Source organism: Orycteropus afer, unplaced genomic scaffold, assembly GCF_000298275.1.
Source record: "Orycteropus afer afer isolate SDZICR_OR568_19922 unplaced genomic scaffold, OryAfe1.0 scaffold00383, whole genome shotgun sequence".
NCBI lineage: Eukaryota > Metazoa > Chordata > Mammalia > Tubulidentata > Orycteropodidae > Orycteropus > Orycteropus afer.
In genome coordinates this window covers 171,496-192,410 of record NW_006921970.1, presented here as the reverse complement: position 1 = coordinate 192,410, position 20,915 = coordinate 171,496, and the positions used below count along the sequence as shown (strand labels likewise).

Sequence of the window (20,915 nt, the reverse complement as noted above, 5' to 3'; positions counted from 1 at the left end):
AGTTCTCCCCCAAATCTAAATTATTTTAGGATCTAAAAGTTTCTGTGTATTCACAACGAAACCCAAACTATGAGATCAAAACCCACCAATGAGAAAAACTAGACAAGCTCTAGAGGTAGAAAAGTCTTTCTCAGTGTATGCAAGCTATTTTACTCATTCACTCAGTCATTCCCTCAAACATTAAGCCCTACTGTACACTCAGCTATGGGGATTCACATGGAAAAAAAAAAAGTAAGTCTCAATCCTAAAGAAGGCTGGTCTATCAGGATGATTAAAATTACATGCAGCGATTGCAGTCTCACTTGGATTTTATTTACACAAATTCAAAAATTCAACTGAAGATAACTAGAAGTAATCCCTGCCCATCCAAAGCCTATGCATTAATTTTTATCCAATAGTTGACATCAACAGCATGACAAAAGAGGTGAAAATGGAGTTTGATTTTATCCTTCCATAGGATATATACCTATTACACTTCAAAATGGATACTTCAACTTTAAGGAAGAAAAACATAATATGGTTTTAATCAACTTATTCTTTAACAATCCGAGTAGAGCTATAAAACAGGAAGGGGTGGACTTGTGACCTGAATGTGTTCAAAATGTAAGAGGTGGTTATTTTACAAATTGCTTTTCTTTATATCATATTGACAGTGTAATAAACAGTAGTAAGATTTACTTTATTTTGGTTAACTGCCTAAAACTTTATTATCTAAGAATTACACAAGTGTAAATAAAATTTAAGCAATACACTATTCTTACAGGAGGCAAAAGGAATTTTCCCCTCCTTTATGAAGTTCTTATTTTAGGACATATCGATTTGCACTCCTCATAAGACACATGGAATTATAACATTGAGTTTTTCCTCCTGCTTCCAACATTTATATATAACCCCAGATGATCAGGAGCAGAGTTAAAGGTAAAATTTAACATGTACAATATATTATTACAATTTTCCAACTGAATTTTTTTTCCCAAAAAAAATGGCCCTTCTGTAAATTAAAATTACTAACTAAATACAGCGCTGGATGATAACGATTTTGAACTTTAAACCAATTATGGAAATAATCTGAAAATGCAACATTCTAATTCCAATATAGTAACACAAATTAGAAATGAAAAACTCCTAAAAATTCTAGTTCACAATGTGGATGCATATCCATATACATATGCATGCACACATTATAAATCTGCAGGGTTTTTTTTAATCTCTTCAAGATTAACCAGAAGAGTAATTTATTTAAAAGTTAGGGATTGGACACATTTTTTAAAATTTCAACACTGTTTTTGTTCAAGGTATAATATAGAGCCCAAGTAAGAGTAAGGTTTCGGGAACAGCATTTATCACTGCCCAAAAAAGTTCAGAAAATGTTACAGATTTTATAGAAGGCATTTAGCTTGAACTATAGCAAGTAACTCTGAAAAATGTTTCTTAAATACTGAAACAAGTCCATTTTCTTCCACCTGCTAAATGAATTTTTTGTATTAAGAATGCCATGTCTTTCAAGTTTCCTAAAATGAGAATTGTGAGTTTACATTAAACATCTCTAAGATATGTAATCTTTTTTTTTAAACAATACTGTAGTGAGATGCATTTGTAAGATATCTCATTATCTAGATTTAGACAAAAGTAAATGAGAAACTTAAGAGGTGAAGCACTAACCACTATTAATCCTTTCCTACTTGAAAAGCACAGCTTTTAGAATATTCATCAAATAAAACAAAAGCATTACCTGTTTCTAAGGCACACCATTAGCTATAATACCTAAAGTGGGATTTATCTGATGAACTGCATTATGATCTCAGAACGTCTGCTGAAACTCACGTAGAAATAGGCAAATATTCACATGCCGATTTGTAGTCAAGAAAGGTATTTCAACTAAAATATGTCAGTCCAACACTTGAAATGAATCAGATATTACTGATGTACTATTTGGAAGAGTTTCTGTATAGAAAATTTTTTATGATGACATACAGCATTCAGTGCTTTAGAGGCAAATTCAGTTCTCTTCTGCTCAACAATGCTTCATTTTCAGTACACAAAGCTTGGTCTCCAGTTCCACTGTCCAATGCCTGCTTCCCATTAAGTCCTACGTCACTGGTACCACATGAAGTGATTACATTATAAAAGGCCTCTAGATCACTTAGCTCAAATGTTACAGCTGGTGTCTGCAATGTTCCAGGAGTAAGAGAACTCTCTCCAACAATTCTCAGGTTGATAAATTTGATTTTCCAAGTATTTTCAACAAAAGGGCAACGGATGAGTCCAAAAATTTGTTCAAAAACGCCCAAACAAGTATTCCCTCGGTGGACAGTCCCAGCAACTCCAATCATAACTAGCCCATGGGGAGAAGAAGCACACTTCAGTCCACGAGAATCTAGGTTGGGGCTAAAGAAAAGGTATTCTTCTTTCACTAGTGATAGCAAACGAAGGCTCACAATTTCTGCTCCATGGTAGTCTATTACATTTTGTTCTGATGTGTTGTAATAAAACTTAAGTCTGACATCATGCCAGAAGTGCTGGGGTCCCCATTCATCCTGAGGTGGTCCCAGAAAAGGATTCTGAGAATTAAGAAGCTCAAAGAACCAGTGACAGAATTCTTCTCCTAATAGACGAAAATCGCCTTTTTCAGTTTTATCCTCTTTCTCCTGTTAGTTAAAATAAATAAAATACATACAAAACAAGTTAATTTTTATATCCATTTTCCTACCAAGCATGTTTCAGAGCTAAATTTTAATACACTGTTCATAGCAGATTAAACAAATGACATGTGAACTCACTGAACCCATCATACATAGTAAAAATGGTTTTTACAGAATGGAAAAAAGTAGTTTGGAAATTTCCCAGCTGAATAGCTGGAAATTTAGCTTAGGAAGTAAAATTTAACGAAGTTTCCTACAATATGAGCATGAACAAATGGTTAATAATGATTTATATAATCATTTTCTTTTGACTGTGACAATAGTTTAACAGGTGTATTTATCTGTTAAAACATCAAATGGTATGCTATAAATAGATGCAGTTCATTGCATATAAATTACAGCTCAATAAAGTTGATAATAATAAACCTTTTCATTGTTTTTAATATTACTTCTAATATGATTGAGATTAATTTTATATTATTATATCTTCTTTTTCCCTAGGAAATGTTACTACAAAAATACACATTTGATAGGCTGATCTTATTCATCTCTGTATTCCAGAACTTAGTACCTCATTGCTTGGCACTTCCAAGGCTATTTCCTTTTATCTTCACAAAAGCATAGATAAGAAGAAACAAGGCTCGGAAAGATCAAGTTACTTGCCAAATTCACACATGATGTATATAAATTAAAAAAAAAAAAAAAAAAAATCCACTGCTGTCAAGTCGGATCCAACTAATAGCAACCCTTCCTTGAGTTTCCGAGGCAATATCACTATGGAAGTAGACTGCCCAATCTTCCTTCCAAGGAGAGGCTGGTGCATTTGAACTGCCAGCCTTCTAGTTAGCAGTAAAATGCGTTAGGCACTACGCCACCAGAGCTCCCTGCAGTATATATGGCAGACTCTAATTTGAATCCACATTTGTATAATTTCAAAATCAATGCTCCTTTCAGTACATTAAGTATAAAAGCCCTTAGAAGATGCTTTTCTACTGTGAAAGCAATGTTATGATTCTAAAACCTCATTAATTTAAACTGTGTGGTATACAGTTTAAAAAATCTACAAATAATGAAGGTTCATTCAAAAAACATTAAAATTCAGAGAGACACAAAGAAACAGGAATAGTCAAGGTCAAGCAACAGAAATTACTACAAAAGCATTTTTTCCAGTTAATAACAAAATCAATTATACAAATTGTTTATTTTTTCCCCACAGAATGTTTACAATACCAAAGACTTAAAAATTAGAAAGGGTTTAAAACAGCATTGTTTCAAACTGGAAAAAGAAAATAATCATAACAAATTAAAAGTCTAAATTAAAATTAAATTTATCCTTCAGTTTATCTACTCTTAAAGGAGTCCTGGTGGCAGAAGTGGTTAAGCACTCAACTGTTAACTGAAAGGTCATTGGTTTGAACCCACTAGCCACTCTGTAAAGATTTATGGCCTTGGAAACCCTACGGGGCAGTTCTACTCTGTCCTATCGGGTCACCATGCATCAGAATCAAGTCGGGTTTAGTTTCCAGTATCTACTCTTAAAAACAAAACAAACAAAGAAAAACCCCACTAGTCCTCATTTGGGGAATAGAAAAATTATGACATTATCAGTAGAATATTTTATATACATTACTCAACATCATAAAGATTTTGTTTTATTGTTCTTTAGAAGAATGCAAAGGAAATTAAGTAAAGCTGAAGTTTTAAAATTCCAATAAAATATTATTAACCATGTCCCCCAAGATCTAGGATTATCTAAATCACTTCAGATAGCATAGTCACTAACTATAAGATCTACTTTACTTTTTGAAAGAGTTGGATGTCTTCACTTTTTGTTACTGGTTCTGGTGTTTCTTTCAATTTCAGCCGTGTTTGCTTTCTCCAGTAATCTTTTGCATGCTGAATAAGATTATGTTTTTCGGTAGTTGGAGGTATAACCAGTCCCTGTGTTGCCAAGTACTTAAATATTATCTCTCGGTGGACTTTTTTACGCTTCAGAAGTTCTTCTACACTTTGACTGTAGACTAATATTGCATGAATAGCATCTAAAAAATAAATTGCAAAGATTAACAAAAAATCACGAGTCACTTGTAAATTTTTCTGTTATGTTATCACGGAATTACTGCTTTTACATGGGATGGTTATCACTTTTTTTAAAATGTGGTTTTTTTAAAAGTCCTTCCTACTTTAAAGTTCCGTACAGAAAATGCACCCCCCTTCCTTTTACTTTTCATAGAAAAAAATCCCTCCTTTCTTACATGTCTCACAGAAATGTTTAGCATCTTCTTTTAAAGTATTGTGGGTTTTAAATTTAAAAAAAAAATTGACTCAGAAAAATTATTATTTCTCTAATAAAGCCATCAGAACCTACATTTATACACAAACCCTGAAAACTTATAAACTGCAGTATTTCAGTTGTGCAAGAAACTTTTAAATCTAATCAACTCACTCTAAAAAGAATAAAACTTGAGAATCCATGCAGTGTCAAAAATCACACTTCTAGGAAGCGCAGAATCAGGTCAAATATTCTTTTATTTTTAAAAGTTTTATATTAAACACCAACCAAAGACTGTTTTTAACGTGTGAGGTGTACAGAATGACAAAATGAACTCCATAAACCCACAACTTAAGACATAGGAAATTACTAGCACATTGAGGCCTCCACTCCACTTCTCTCTGATGTTCTTCCTCCTTTCTTCTCATCCACCTCACATCCTAAATGTTTTTAATCATTCATTTGCTTTCCCTTTTAGTTGCACAAGTATGTATTCCTAAACATTATTATTTAATTTGGTACATTTTGAATGTTTTATAAATTGAATGTATCAATATATTCAACTTTTCACTTATTCAACTTCTATAATCAACTTTTCTGATATTCAACTATGTCAATATATTTAGCTCCAGTTAATTTGTTTTCACAGCTGAACAAGAGTTTCATTATTTGACTACACCAGAACATATTTATTCTTCTGTTAAAAGGACTTCTGTGCATTGTGTCCTATTTGATGCCATTCCTCTGAATATTCTCATGCAAGTCTCCCAGTGCACACAGGGGCAAGCAGCAAGAGCATCACCTGGGAGCTGGTTAGAAATGCAATGTTTCTGTACTCAGTCCAGAACCAATCAATCAGAATCTGCATTTTAACAAGGTCCCCAAAGGAGTCACAGGCACACTGAAACTTACAAATCCCAGGTTTAGAGTATAATATGCCTAGGCAAGTGAATCTTCAACTCTGGGAGAAAAAAAAAGGTTTAAAAATTGTTTTCCAAATTGGTAGATGCAATTTACACTTCTCCAGCAACTGTTGAATTGCTTCACTTAATCACCACATTGAAAGTTTATACTTTTAATTTTTTTGCCAATCTGATACACTGGAGGTGTCTTGTGTTTTTCAATTCCTTTTCATTGCTTTCAAAAGAATTTAGTACCTCTTCATATGTTTATTGGTTATTTTTTCCTGAGAAATAACCCCAGATCATTTAAACATTTTTTTTTTACTGGGGAGTTACTCTGTTGTTTCATGATTGTTAAAAAGTAAGTAGCAGAATATATAAATGTTTAAGAACCACATATATCTTAAACTATTTTCAGTGTAAATTATTTGGTTCAAAGTTTCAAATGAATTATTTTCTTAAATGTAACTCCAACTTATAACCAGGGAAATAGTTTTAAAAAGCAAAATCTTTTGAAGGTATTTAAGGCTGCTACCCTATCTTCAAACACCATACAGAAATCTAGAATTTACACATTTTAAAGTAAAATTGACCAAAGGTAAAGCAGCCATGTGATATACAAAATGAAATAAACGCTTAAGCTACTCGTCATTTTTATATGGATTAATTACGATTAGGCATAATATTAACAACCTTTGGTGTCTAGTCTACCGGAATGTACACTTGGAAGTTATGTATTCCTAGTATACAAAATGATCTCAGAAAAATTTTAGATCCAAAGGGATACGGATACACACTGCCCGCTGTTTTCATTATAGTGGCTGTTTTACCCAGGAGACTGATAAAAAGTGTTTATGATATCCTTCCCCCAAGATTTGAAAAAAAAAAGATGTATGAGCATCAGCTGACACTCTTCAGCTTATCCAAACTGAAAGGGGAGAATCTTCTGGTTCCCTGAAAATTTTTCAAAAATGGCTACACACGTAATCTGGATCCTAGAGAAAGGAAGGGTTTGCCCATAAAATTCAAAGATAAAACTTGGAAGCAACGCGTCTTCAGCGTCAACCCTCCCCCAAGGACCACGGCCCATCAGAATCCGCTTCAGGGTCCCAGTGTCATGAATCAAAAGCGTACAGGGATTCTCGAGTGTCTCGAGCTCATTTGGGAAAAAGCTGGGTATCTCAAAGTCTTCCGCCCGCTCAAGCCTCTGGCCACTTGGGGTCCGAATGGGGTATGGGGGAAGGAAAGCAGCCTTAGGGAAGAAGGATCCGCGCTTACCTTGGCGGTCCTCAGGCTTCACCAGGCGGTTGGTAACTGTGTCGCATAGGGCCATGATCTCGTCGTTGTCCAATAGGCCGAGCAGATTACGACAGCCCTCCATCTCTGGCTGGCTGAGCCCCGACATCTCGACCCCCAAGAAGGGGGAAGAGGACAACGCCAAAAACGTCGCCGTTCCGGCCCACCAGGGCGGCGCCTTGGCAACAGACACAGAAAATGCCTTTCTTGGTGTTCGCCTTCGAAGAATTTCCGGTACCACAGATTCCTGAGCGGAAGTGATCTCCAAAGAGGTTACTCAGGAAAACGGGTGCTCTGACTTGCCGTTCCGGGCTGCCGCGCCTGGCCAAGACAGAGCGCACTACCACGTATCCCACTTTGGAGAAGCGCAGCGTTTACACGGAGAACACTGACCTTCCACAAGAAAGCTAGTTGCAGAAAGTTAATCCCTAAATCTCAGGAAGTCCTCCAAAAGAGTGCCTTGGAGGTCTGCGCAGGTGCAGGTGCGTGGAAAGCGGCGGGCAGTACCAGCCTACCGCGAGCTCCGGTGATGCTGAGTGACGGGCCAATAGAGGCAGTTCCCTTCCGTTCGCGAGCCGGCCCTCTGGAAGCGCTTGAGCGTACTTTGTGACCTCTTCTCAATTGGAGGAGTGGTGGTTTGGAAGTCTTAAGATTGCATAGTACTCAGTGTTAAAATACCTTGGTACACAATGAAAAGTTTTTTAAAAATAAAAAATTATATACCCTATCTCACGCCTGCCCGCCTTCAAATCGGCGTTCCTCTGAGACGCGCTGGGATCTGATGTTGCCTTAGTTCTCGCTCGCTTGGTCTTGGGAGAGTCGGAATTCACGTAGTTTAAGCTTGGGGATTCTGGAGGCCAGATTTCCACGGTTTTACAGTGTCATTTACTGTGACAGTGGGCAAGCTCCTTGACCTTTTTGTTCCTCAGTTTCTTATCCGAAATGGATCTAGTAAAGATATCTACCTCTTAGGATTGTTGTGAGATGGAGGGAACAAGAATAGGTCCTAGCTCCTAGAAAGAGTTGAATGAATATTAGCTGTTATTATTACCATTAGTATGACAGCCAAACCACATTCATGAGAGGGAAATAGTCATGCTGTACTGGACCCAACCCATTTGAAGAATCAGACTTTAACACATTGTCACTTGTGTTACTGCATTGTGTACTTCCATTTTTAGCTATATTTTAGATTTGCTGACATTTAATCAGAGTATTTCCAGAAATGTACAAATCTGCAGATCCAGATGGGCAAATTTAGCTCTCTCTCTCTCTGTCTCTGTCTCTCACTCAAGGTTGGGCAATATACTTCCTTAGTGATACTGCCTGGGAAACCCAAGGAGGGGTCACTATGAGTCCAGTCTGACTCCACGGCACATAACAACAAACTATATATATATATATATATATATATATATATATATATATACACTCACTGCCATGGAGTCATATCTGACTCATAGTGACCCCCTTCTTGGATTTCCAACGTGGTATCTCTATGGAAGTAGATTGCATTATGCCACCAGTACTTCTCTCTCTCTCTCTCTCTCTCTATATATATATATATATAGTTTGTGTGTGTATGGTTGGGCAATCTACTTCCGTAGTGATAGCACCTCGGAAACCCAAGGAGGGGTCGCTATGAGTGGGATCCAACTTGACGGCAGTGTGTATGTGTGTGTATTTATACACACCCACATATATATATATATACATATATCATGATATTGTGTGTGTATATATATATATATATCATAGTCAAATATCAGTTATAAGACATGCTATAAATAAAGTCTTTGAAATAAGACACTGAGAACACAGTTCATTTGCCAGTGGATGTCATCTGGAGTACTATTTGCCTCATACATACCAGTGTATTTTTCATTAAATATTGATGGGTGCCTACTATGCTGGGACCACCACTCGCTGGTCAGTTTGTAATACTGTTGTGGCTTTTGTGTTGCTGTGAGGCTGAAGTGTATGCCACCAGTATTTCATTTATCAGCTGGGTCACCCGTGGTGGAAATGTTTCAGTGGAGCTTCCAGACTAAGACTGAGAAGAAGAAGGACAGGGCCATCCACTTCTGAAAAACTTGGCTGAAAACCTTATGAACAGCAGTGAAACACTGTCTGATTTATTATTGGAAAACTTGATGAATAGCCCTGAAACATTGTGTGAGACAGTGCTGGAAGATGAGCCTCTCAGGTTGGAAGGCTCTCAAAATACAAGTGGGGAAGAGCTGCCTCTTCAAAATAAAGTTGACCTTAATGATGTGGATGGAGTAAAGCTTTGGAGACCTTAATTTGCTACTCGGGCACAACTTAAAGTAGGAAGCAACAGCTGCAAGCATTCATTAATAATTGGAACGTGGAACGTACAAAGTATGAATCTAGGAAAAATGGAAGTGGTAAACATGAAATGCATAAAGTTCGATATCCTAGGCATTAGTGAGCTGATACAGACTGGTAGTGGGCATTCTGAATCTGATAATTATATGGTTTACAGTGTCGGGAATGACAGGTTGAAGAGGAATGACATCACAATAATTGTCAAAAAGAACATTTCAAGATCTATCCTGAAGTACAGTGCTGTCAGTGATAGGATAATATCTATACACCTATAAGGAAGACACCATCACTCCTCTGTCAGTTTGTCGTACTGAAGTAGCTTTTGTGTTCCTGTGAGGCTGAGGCTATACCACCAGTATTTCATATACCAGCAGGATCACCCATGGTGGACAGGTTTCAGTAAAGCATCTAGTATAAGACAGACTTGGAAAAGGGAAGGGGCCATCCACTTCTCAAAGAATTGGCCAGTGGAAACCTTATGAATAGCAGTGAAATACTCTGATATTTTACTGGAAAACTTGATGAATAGCCCTGAAACATTGTCTAATATGGTGCTGGGAGATGGGCCTCCCAGGTCGGAAGGCACTCAAAATATGACTGGGGAAGAGCTGGCTCCTCAAAGTAGAGTTGACCTAAATGACGTGGATAGAGTAAAGCTTCCCAGACCTCCATTTGCTGATGGGGAATGACTCAAAATGGGAAGAAACAACTGCAAACTTCCATTAATAATCAGAATGAGGAATGTATGAAATACAAATGTAGGAAAAGTGGAAGTAGTAAAAAAAATGAAATTGAACGCATAATGATCAATATCCTAGGCATTAGTAAGCTAAAATGGACAGGTTCTGGCCACTTTGAATCAGACGATCATGATCTACTATGCCAGGAATGACAAATTGAAGAGGAATGGTGTGGCATTCATCATCGCAAAGAATGTTTCAAGATCTATCCTGAAGTACAATGCTGTCAGTGATAGGATAATATCCATATGCCTACAAGGAAGACCAGTTAATATTACCATTATTCAAATTTACACACCAACCACTAAAGCCAAAAATGAGGAAACAAGATTTTTTTTACCAATTTCTGCAGTTTGAAATTGACCAAATATTCAATCAAGATGTATTGATTATTACTGGTGATTGTAATGCAAAAGTTGGAAACGAAGAATCATTGGTAGTTGGAAAACACAGCTTTGGTGATAGAAATGACACTGGATATCACATGATAGAATTTTTCAAGACCAATGATTTATTCATTGCAAATACTTATTTTCAACAACATAAATGGCAGCTATACACATTGACCTCATCAGAAGGAATACACAGGAATGAAAACAACTACATCTGTGGAAAGAGGCAATGAAAAAGCTCAATATTATCTGTCAAAAGAAGGCCAGGAGCTAACTGTGGAACAGACCATCAATTGCTCATATGCAAGTTCAAGTTGAAGCTGAAGAAAGTTAAGCCCAGAAAAGCTAAAATATAACATTGATTATATCCCATCTCAATTTAGAGACCATCTGAAAATAGATTTGACACATTGAACACCAATGACTGAAAACAAGATGAATCATGGGATGACATCAAGAATATCATACATGATAAAAGCAAATGGTCATTTAAAGAAAAAAAAAAAAAAAAAAACAGGAAAGGAAGAAAAGACCACAACGGATGTCAGCAGAGACCCTGAAAGTTGCTTTTGAAAAGAGAATGTTGTTGTGTGCTGTTGAGTCAGATCTGACTCATAGTGGCCCCTCTTTGGGTTTCCGAGGCAGTATCACTACGGGAGTAGATTGCCCCATCTTCCTTCCAAGCAGTGGCTGGTGGGTATGAACCACCAGCCTTCTGGTTAGCAGTCAAATGCCTTAGGCGCTATGCTGCCAGAGCTCCCTGAATAGAGAATAGCTAAAGCAAATGGAAGAAATGTCAAGGTAAAAGAGCTGAACAGAAGATTTTGTCACAAAGACAAAGTCAATTACAATGAAATGAGCAAAGACCTAGAATTAGAAACCAAAAGGGAAGAACACATGCAGCATTTCTCAAGCTGAAAGAAGTGAAGAAAAAATTCAAGCCTCAAATTGCAATATTGAAAGATGCTGGGGCAAAATACTGAATCATGCAGGAAGCATCAGAAGAAGATGGAAGGAATATACAGAGTCATTGTACAAAAAAGAACTAGTAGGCATTCAGCCATTTGAGGAGATAGCATATGATCAAGAATCAATGGTAATGAAGGAGGAAATTAAAGCTGCACTGAAGGAATTGATGCATTGCCTACTGAGTTGTTTCAACAAATGGTTGCAGTGTTGGAGGCACTTACTCGTTTATGCCAAGAAATTTGGTATAGCTACCTGATGGAAGAGACAGATATTTTTACCCATTCCAAAGAAAGGTGATCCAACAGAATGTTGCTATTAGCTAACAACGTCATTAATATCCACATGCAAGTAAAATTTGGCTGAAGATAATTCAAAGACCTTTGCAGCCATATATTGAAGGGAACTTTTGGAAATACAAGTTAGATTCAGAAGAGGACGTGGAACGAGCAATGTCATTGCTAATGTCAGATGGATCTTAGCTGAAAGCAAAGAATACCAGGAAGATGTTTATGTATATTTTATTGACTGTGTGGATCATTACAAATTGTGGGCAGTATTGGAAGAATGGGAATTCCAGAACACTTAATTGTGCTCATGAGGAGCTTGTACCTAGACCAAGAGGAGGTTGTTCAAACAGAACCAGGGCATACTGCATGGTTTAAGATCAGGAAGGGTGTGTGTCAGGGTTGTGTCCTTTCACAACACTTATTTGATCTGTATGCTGAGCACATAATCCAAGGAGCTGGACTATATGAAGAAGAATGAAACAACAGGATGGCTGGAAGATTCATTAACAACCTGTGATATGCAGAAGACACAACCTTGCTTGCTGAAAGTGAAGATGACTTGAAGCACTTACTGATGAAGATCATATAGTCTTCAGTATGGATTACATATACCTCAACATAAAGAAATTAAAATCTCCACAACTGCACCAATAAGCAACATCACAATAAATGGAGAAAAGATTGAAGTTGTCAGAGATTTTACTTTACTTGGATCTACAGTCAATACCCATGGAAGCAGCAGTCAAGAAACCAGATGTCGCATTGCACTGTGCAGATCTGCAAAAGATCTCTTTAAAGTGTTGGGAGAGCAAAGATGTCACTTTGAAGACTAAGGTGTGTCTAACCCAAGTCTTGGTATTTTCAGTTGCCACATATGCATGTGAAAACTAGAAAATGAATAAGGAAAACTGAAGTACTGATGCCTTTGAGTTGTGGTGTTGGCTAAGAATACTGTAAATGCCATGGACTGCCAGAAGAAGGAACAAATCTATCCTGGAAGAAATGTAGCCAGAATGCTCTGTAGATGTGAGAATGGCTAGACTTTGTCTCACCTACTTTGGGTCATGTTATCAGGAGGAACCAGTCCCTGGAGAAGGATATCATGCTTAGTAAAGTGGGGAGGGGGGTGTCAGAGAAAAAGGGGAAGAGCCTCAATAAGATGAATTGACTCATTGAGTGCAATGATGGGCTCAAGTGTAGTAGGGATTATGAGGATGGTGCAGGACTGGACATTGTTTCATTCTGTTCTACATAGGTTCACTATGAGTCAGAATCAACTCAACAGCACCTAACAGCAACAACCACACTATGCTAAGAAGAAGCTCTGGTGGTGTAGTGGTTAAAGTGCTCAGCTGCTAACCAAAAGGTTGGGAAGAAAGATGAGGCAGTTGCTTCCATAAGGATTTACAGCCTTGGAAACCCCAACGGGCAGTTTTACTCTGTCATATATGGGCCTTCTGAGTGAAATCAACTCAACGGCACTCCTCGGAAGGAAAATCAGGCAATCTCCTTCTGTAGAGATACTGCCTCGGAAACCCAAGAAGGGGTCGCTATGAGTCACAATCGACTCGATGGCAGTGTTTTGTTTTTTTTTTTCCTTTTTGATTTATGCTAAGGAAGTCCTGGTAGCACCGCATACACCAGCTACTGTGCAGGAGAAAGCCAAGGCAGTCTGCTTCCATGAAGATTATAGCCTTGGAAACCCTGTGGAGCAGTTCTGCTCTATCCTACAGGGTTGCTATCTGTCAGAACTGACTCACTGGCAATGTTTTGGGTTCTCTTACTATGCTAGATACTGAATCTTGGGAGAAAAGGCACAGACCTCTTTTAAGGAGCTTTGGGAGTATTACAAGTAAACAGATGACAAAATGCTGTTTGGTCAATTTTGTCTCATAGTGACCCTACAGGGCAGGGAAGAACTGCCTCATAGGGTTTTCTAGTCTGTAATCTTTACAAGAGCAGATTGCCAGGTCTTTTTCCTGTAGAGTGGTTGGTGGGCTCCAACCACCAACATTTCATTTAGCAGCCAAGCACTTAATTGTTGAGAAATCAGGGCTCCAGAATAATGGTAAGTGCTAATATATGGTGATGTGATACCATGCAGAAGACACGCCCAACTTTATCTTTCATTGTGTTCTAGGAAGAAGCAACAATAGAGGTCCCGAGGAAAGAGGCTGGTGTAGCTGGAGCAGCTTAAGCAACAAAGGGGCAATAAGCAATGAGATAAAAGTTGCATGGATGATCTAGACTTGGGTTTCTCAGCCATGTTGTTGTTGTTATGTGCCGTCGAGTCGGCCCCGACTCATAGCGACCCCTCCTTGGGTTTCTGAGGCAGTTATCACTACGGAAGTAGGATTGCCCAACCTTCCTTCTGAGGAGTGGCTGGTGGATTTGAACCACCAGCCTTCTGGTTAGCAGGCAAGTGCTTTAGCCACTATGCTACCAGAGCTCCCTTCTCAGCCATAGCACTTTTGATATTTTGGGGCCAGATAATTCTTTGTGGTGGGGGTATGCCCTATGTATTGTACAATGTGTTAGTCTCCCTGGCCTTTACCCACTAGAGGCCAGTAGCATGCCCTACCCCTGGTTGTGGCAATGAAAAGTATTTCCAGGCATTGCCTTTCGACCCTGGGGGGAAAATCACCCTCAGTTGAAAACCATGGACAGAAAGCAGATGTGTCAAAAATTACTCTCTGAGAGGATGAAAATGTTCTATATTTGCTGTTCAGTATGTCCATTGGCCACATATGGCTAGTAAGCACTTGCAATTGGCTTGTGCAACTGAGAAGCAGAATGTATTTTATTTACATTTTAATAGCCGTATGTGGCTAGTGGCTACAGTATTGAACAGTACACATCACTCTGCCCCACCCCCTTTGACTTTATTTCCTACTATTCTCCATTCCTCACTCCAGTCTCCACATGAATCAGAATTGACTCAACAGTAACTTTTCTCCTTCCATCCATTATACTCAGTCACATTTGTTTCCTTGCTGTCTGTTCCTTGACTTGCTATGCAGGTCCCTGCCTCAGAGCCTTCACTCTTGTTCTGCCTGGTATATTTTCCTCCTCAGACATCTGAATGGCTCTTTCCCTTACTTCATTCAGATCTCGCTCAAAAGTTACATTATCAAATAAGCCTTCTTCATCACCCTATTTAAGATCACCACCAACTCCAAACCTGCCTATACTTTACCTACTCACTTTACTTTTCCTCCTTGGCATTGCATATTTGGATATTTGCATATTGCATATTTGTTGCCTCTCAGTAGAATATGAATTCCACGAGACAGGGATTTTATTTTATTTTTTTTTTACTGCCTATTAACAATAGCTGGTACACAGTAGGTATGCAATAAATATTTGTTGAGTAAATGAATGAGTTGTGAAGCCATTTAAGGGTTTTTAAGCTGAGAAATGATTGCCATGCTCTGACTTGTTTCAAATAGGATCACCTTGATTTCTAGTGTGTAGAACAGATTGAAATGTAGGTAGATAGCCCATTTAGGAAACTACTACAGCAGTCTAGGTGAGGGAAGATGGTGGCTTGTGTAATGATGGTAGCAGTGGAGGAGGTAATAAAGAGTGAAGGATGATCGCAAGGTTTTAGTTTGTGCAACTCAAAGAATGGAGTTGTCATATACTTAGAGGAGGAACACTGGGAGAAGTTGGTTTTAGGGGGGAAATAAAGAGGTATCAAGAGAGATCATGCTTTCTGGAGAAAGTGGTGATGCCCAAGAAGAAATAAATCAAAGAATGAGGGGTGAGTTGGGAAGAGGGTAAAGCATACAGCTAAAGGGAGCAATAGTGAAAAATGCACAGAATAAAAACAGCCTGATGAAAGCAAGTGGGGTTCTTAATATGACAGGAGCCAAGAACAGAACAAGAGCCATAACATGAAAATAAATTTCCAAAATCCTAACAGGAAGAGCTCAGGACCAGGTTATTCACAGACTTAATTCTTCTAACTTTGTAAGAACAGCTATCCCCTTTTACTAGATGAGGAAGCCTGAGCGCTGCTGAATATGGTTAATGGTTTAAGACTCTACAACTGTAAAACTACCAAGCTGGAATTTGAATACCACTGGTCTCAATTCTTTTTTTCTGTTTCTATGAAATCATCTTCTGGTAAAGTTTTGTTAGAAAAACAAACAAGCAAACAAACTCTAGATTAGAATGGCTTATTAAGTCTAAAATATTTCACCCAATAGAAGTTATTTAAGTATCTATTAATATAGGACTAAGCATTATGAAAAGTGCTACAGTGAATAATGCATATGTCATTCTGGTCCTCAAGGGGTGTACTTCTTTAAATGTTCTAGCACTAGAGATTCTGAGAAGGTTCTAGGAATTTAAAGAGAAATAGTTCATTTTGGATGACGGGAAAAGTTGTTGGTTTAGATCAGTGGTTTCAAACCTTAGTATCAGAATCACCTGGAGGACTGAAGACTAGGGCTCTTTCTCTGGATTCTAGCTCAGGTCTGGGTTGAAGCTCAAAATTGAGCACTTCTAAGAAGTTCCCAGATTCTGCTGATTCTGCTTCTCCAAGGATCACAATGTAAGAATCACTGCTAATAGAAGATAATACAAGATCAACCAGGTATGTTTGTACCAGATTTCATCCTTTCTCTCTGAAATCATTGCTCCTGAGAAAAGTCTGATGCTCTCTATTTGGACATATTAGATGCACTCATGCTTCATATTTCTAGGGAAAACTGCAAGGCAGAATGGGAACATGGTTTGAAAAGCCATCTGATTTTTCAATCTCACCTCATTTTTATCTGTGGCACTTCATTTAGTCTTTCTAAGCCTTGGTGTCTAAAAAGTGTTCATAACTACCTTAGTGCTGTTTTAAAAATTAGTACATAGAAAAGTAGTTGGCACACAGTAACTTACCAAAACAGAAGCCATTTCTTCCCCATCATGCAGCAACCATAAATAACATATAACCTCTCTCACATTTTAAATTTTAAATTTTTATTGATGTAATTTGGGAAGTGAGATGGTGCAACAGGTTTGGAGCAGCCTAAGTGGGGGGCCAGGAAGGAAGCAAAGTGCTGCTGCAGGTGTGGACTGGCCTGAGGGGGGATGGGAAGGAAACAAGGTGGGTTTGGAGCAGGCTGAGGGGAGCCAGGAAGGAAGCCAGGTGGTGTGGTGGGTTTGGAGTGAGCTGAGGGAGACCAGGAAGTGAGCAGTGTTATTTGGACTGGTCTGTCAGTTCATCATATTGTGGTGGTTGCTAAGACAGACTCAGAAGAAGGAAGAGGCCATCTGCTTCTCAAAGAATTGGCAAGTGAAAACCTTATGAATAGCAGTGAAACACTGTCTGATACATTACTGAAAAACTTTATGAATACCCCTGAAACACTGCCTGATAATAGTGCCAGAAAATGAGCCCCTTAAGACAGAAGGCACTCAAAATATGACTGGGGAAGAGCTACTTCCTCAGAGTAGAGCCTACCTTAATGATGTGGATAGAGTAAAGCTTTTGGGACTTCCATTTGTTGATGTGGCACAACACAAGATGAGAAGAAACAGCTACAAACATCCATTAATAATCAGAACATAGAATATACTAAGTATTAATCTAGGGAAATTGGAAGGTGTCAGAAATGAAATGGAACACATAAAGATCAATATCCTAGGCATTAGTGAACTGAAATGGATTGGTTTGGGCCATTGTGAATCAGACAACCATATGATCTACTATGCTGGGAATGACAAATTAAGCAGGAATGGCATGGTGTTCACCATCACAAAGAATGTTTCAAGATCTATCCAGAAGTACAATGCTGTCAGTGATAGGATAATATCCATATGCCTACAAGGAAGACCAGCTACTACTACTTCTATTCAAATTTACACACCAACCACCAAAGCTAAAGATGATAACTAACTTCTGCAGTCTGAAATTGACCAAACATGCAATCAAGATGTGTTGATTATCAATGGTGATGGGAATGCAAAAGTTGGAAACAAAGAAGAATCACTGGTAGTTGGAAAATACGGCCTTGGTGATAGAAATAACACTGGAGATTGCATGACAGAATTTTGTAAGACAATGACTTATTCATTGCAAATACCTTTCTTCAACACCACAAACAGTGGCTATACATGTGGAGTTTGCTGGATGCAGTACCCAGGAATCAGATCCACTACATCTGTGGAAAGAGGCGATGGAGTAGCTCAGTATCTCCAGCCAAAACAAGGCAGGAGCTGACAGTGCAACAGACCATCAACTGCTCATATGCAAGTTCAAGTTGAAGCTAAATACAATTAAAAGTAGTCCACAAGTGCCAAAGTATGACCTTGATCATATCTCTCCTGAATTGGCATTCGACTGCTAACTAGAAGGTTGGACGTTCAAACCCACCAGCCACTCCATGGAAGGAAGATTGGGCAACCTACTTCCGTAGAAATAGTGCCTTGGAAACCCAAGGAGGGGTCGCTATGACTTGGGTCCAACTTGACAGCAGTGAGTTGTTTTTTTGGTAAAGAGTAGATTTTTTTGGTAAAGTTTTTTTTTTGGTAAAGAATAGATTTGATGCATTGAACACTAGTGACCTAAAACCAGAGGAATTGTGGGATGACATCAAGAACATCATCCATGAAGAAAGCAAAATGTCATTAAGACAGGAAAGGAAGAAAATACCAAAATGGATGTCAGAAGAGACTCTGAAACTTGCTCTTGAAGAGAGTAGCTAAAGCAAATGGAAGAAATGGCAAGATAAAAGAAATGAACAGATTTCAAAGAGCAGCTTGAGAGGACAAAGTCAATTACTATAATGAAATGTGCAAAGACCTGGAGTTAGAAAATGAAAAGGAAGATCATGATCAGCATTTATCAGGCTGAAAGAACTGAAGAACAAATTTAAGCCTCAAGTTCCAATATTGAAAGATTCTATGGGCAATATATTGAATGATGCAGGAAACAAAGAAGATGGAAGGAATACACAGTCACTGTACCAAAAAATTGGTCAATGTTCACCCATTTCAGGAGGTGGCATATGATCAAGAACCTATGGTACTGAAGGAAGAAGTCAAAGCTGCACTGAAGGAATTGCTGAAAAACAAGGCTCCAGGAATTGACAAAATACCACTGAAATGTTTCCACAAACGGATGTCATGCTGGAGGCACTCATTTGGGTATCCCAAGAGATTTGGAAGACAGCTACCTGGCCAACTGACTGGAAGAGACCCAGTACCCATTCCAAAGAAAGGTGATCCCACAGAGTATGGAAACCATCAAGCAATATCATTAGTATCACATGCAAGCAAAATCTTACTGAAGATAATTCATAAATGGTTGCAGCAGTATATTGACAGAGAACTTCATGAAATGCAAGCTAAATTCAGAAGAGGACATGGAACAAAGGATGTCATTGCTGTCAGATGGATCTTGGCTCAAAGCAAAGAACACCAGAAAGATGTTTACTTGGGCTTTATTGACTATGCATAGCATTTGCTTGTATGGATCATAACTAATTATGGATAACATTGAGAAGAATAGAAATTTTAGAACACTTCATTGTACCCATGAGGAATTGTACATAGACCAGGAGGCTGTTGTTCAAACAGAACAAGGGGATGCTGCATGGTTTAAAATCAGGAAGGGAGTGCATCAGGGTTGTATCCTTCCACCAAACTTACTCAATCTGTATGCTGAGCAAATAATCCAAGCTGGACTATATGAAGAAGAATGTAGTTGATGCATTGGAGGACTCATTAACAATCTATGATATGCAGATGACACAACTTTGCTTGCTGAAAAGTGAGGATGACTTGAAGCACTTACTGATGAAGACTGAAGACTACAGTCTGGAGTATGGATTACACCTCAATATATTAAAAAAACCAAAAATCCTCACAACTGGACCAATACGCAGCATCACGATAAATGGAGAAGAGATTGATGTTGTCAAAGACTTCATATTACTTGGTTCTACAATCAACAATAGAAGCAGCAGTCAAGACATCAACAGACAGTATTACATTGGAAAAATCTGCTGCAAAAGACCTCTTTCAAGTGCTGAAGAGCAAAGATGTCTCCTCGAGGACTAAGGTGCACCTGACCCAAGCCATGGTATTTTCAATTGCCTCATATGCACGTGAGAGCTGGACAATGAAGGAAGACCGAAGAAGAGTTGATGCTTTTTGAGTTGTGGTGTTGGCAAAGAATGTTTAAAGTACCATAGAGTGCCAAAAGAACGAAAAATCTGTCCTGGAAGAAGTGCAGCTGGAAAGTTCCTTGGAAATGAGAATGGCCAGACTTCGTCTCACCTACTTTGGTCATGTTGTCAGAAGGGATATCATGCTTGGTAAAGTCGAGGGTCAACGAAAAAGAGGAAGGCCCCCAAAAGGTGGACACAGTGGATGCAATGATTGGCTCAGGTACAGCAAGGATCATGAGGTTGTCACAGGACCAGGCAGTGTTTCATTCTGCTTTACACAGCATCACTGTGAGCTGGAGATGACTTGACAACACCTAACAAGAACAATTTGGGATTGCCTCCAACTCATATAGTGATATTTAGATAGCCATAAATTCTCCATCTGTGTCAGTGGATTCTTGAAATCAGTATGAATCTTACATTTTGCTTTGAAAAGCAGCATAATTTGATTATCTTGGAATCTTAGTGTTACTTTATTTTCCCCTGATTTCCTCAAGTTTCAGGAAAGGAAAATGGACTTTGGGTAATTCATATAATTTAGTTTAAATAACTCAATACATTTATTGGTCTGAATATGGATTTAATAGTCTAAGATAAGACCACAAACCATAGAATTCTAGGTCTCAGCTATAGAATACTGAAATAATTTCCTAGAGCTTTTAAAAGCATGTTTGTAATATTTTCAAATCACTATTATTTCACACAGTATCTATTCATTTGCAATGGTGTTTCTTTACATCAGAGTTCTTCCTCTACATTAGCCATTTTTCTAGTTACGTGTCATCTAGATTTTCTCATAGCAACCCTATGACAAAGCAGAACTGCCCCAAAGGGTAATCTTTACCAGGTGCAGATTGCCAGATCTTTCTCCTGTGGATCCTTTGGGTGAGTTCTT

At 38.4% G+C, this 20,915-nt stretch overlaps 2 protein-coding genes across 2 annotated transcripts in view; both read right to left on the bottom strand.

The window, feature by feature from the left end:
* Positions 1 to 1,979: 1,979 nt before the first annotated feature.
* On the bottom strand, positions 1,980 to 7,221 carry CUNH3orf38 (chromosome unknown C3orf38 homolog). The gene is made up of 3 exons (XM_007953274.1): positions 7,095 to 7,221; positions 4,443 to 4,684; positions 1,980 to 2,648 (listed from the first exon to the last, which is right to left on the bottom strand). Exons 1-3 carry the CDS (start codon positions 7,219 to 7,221, stop codon positions 1,980 to 1,982), a joined length of 1,038 nt encoding a protein of 345 aa, XP_007951465.1.
* A 164-nt stretch (positions 7,222 to 7,385) lies between these two features.
* Positions 7,386 to 20,915, bottom strand: part of ZNF654 (zinc finger protein 654) — a 143,111-nt gene continuing 129,581 nt past the window's right edge. Inside the window, exons 8-9 of the mRNA XM_007953273.2 lie at positions 7,846 to 7,962; positions 7,386 to 7,519 (exon numbers count right to left, since the gene is read on the bottom strand). Coding sequence (XP_007951464.2) covers positions 7,386 to 7,519; positions 7,846 to 7,962 — 251 coding nt within the window. The remainder of the gene's footprint in view (positions 7,520 to 7,845; positions 7,963 to 20,915) is intronic.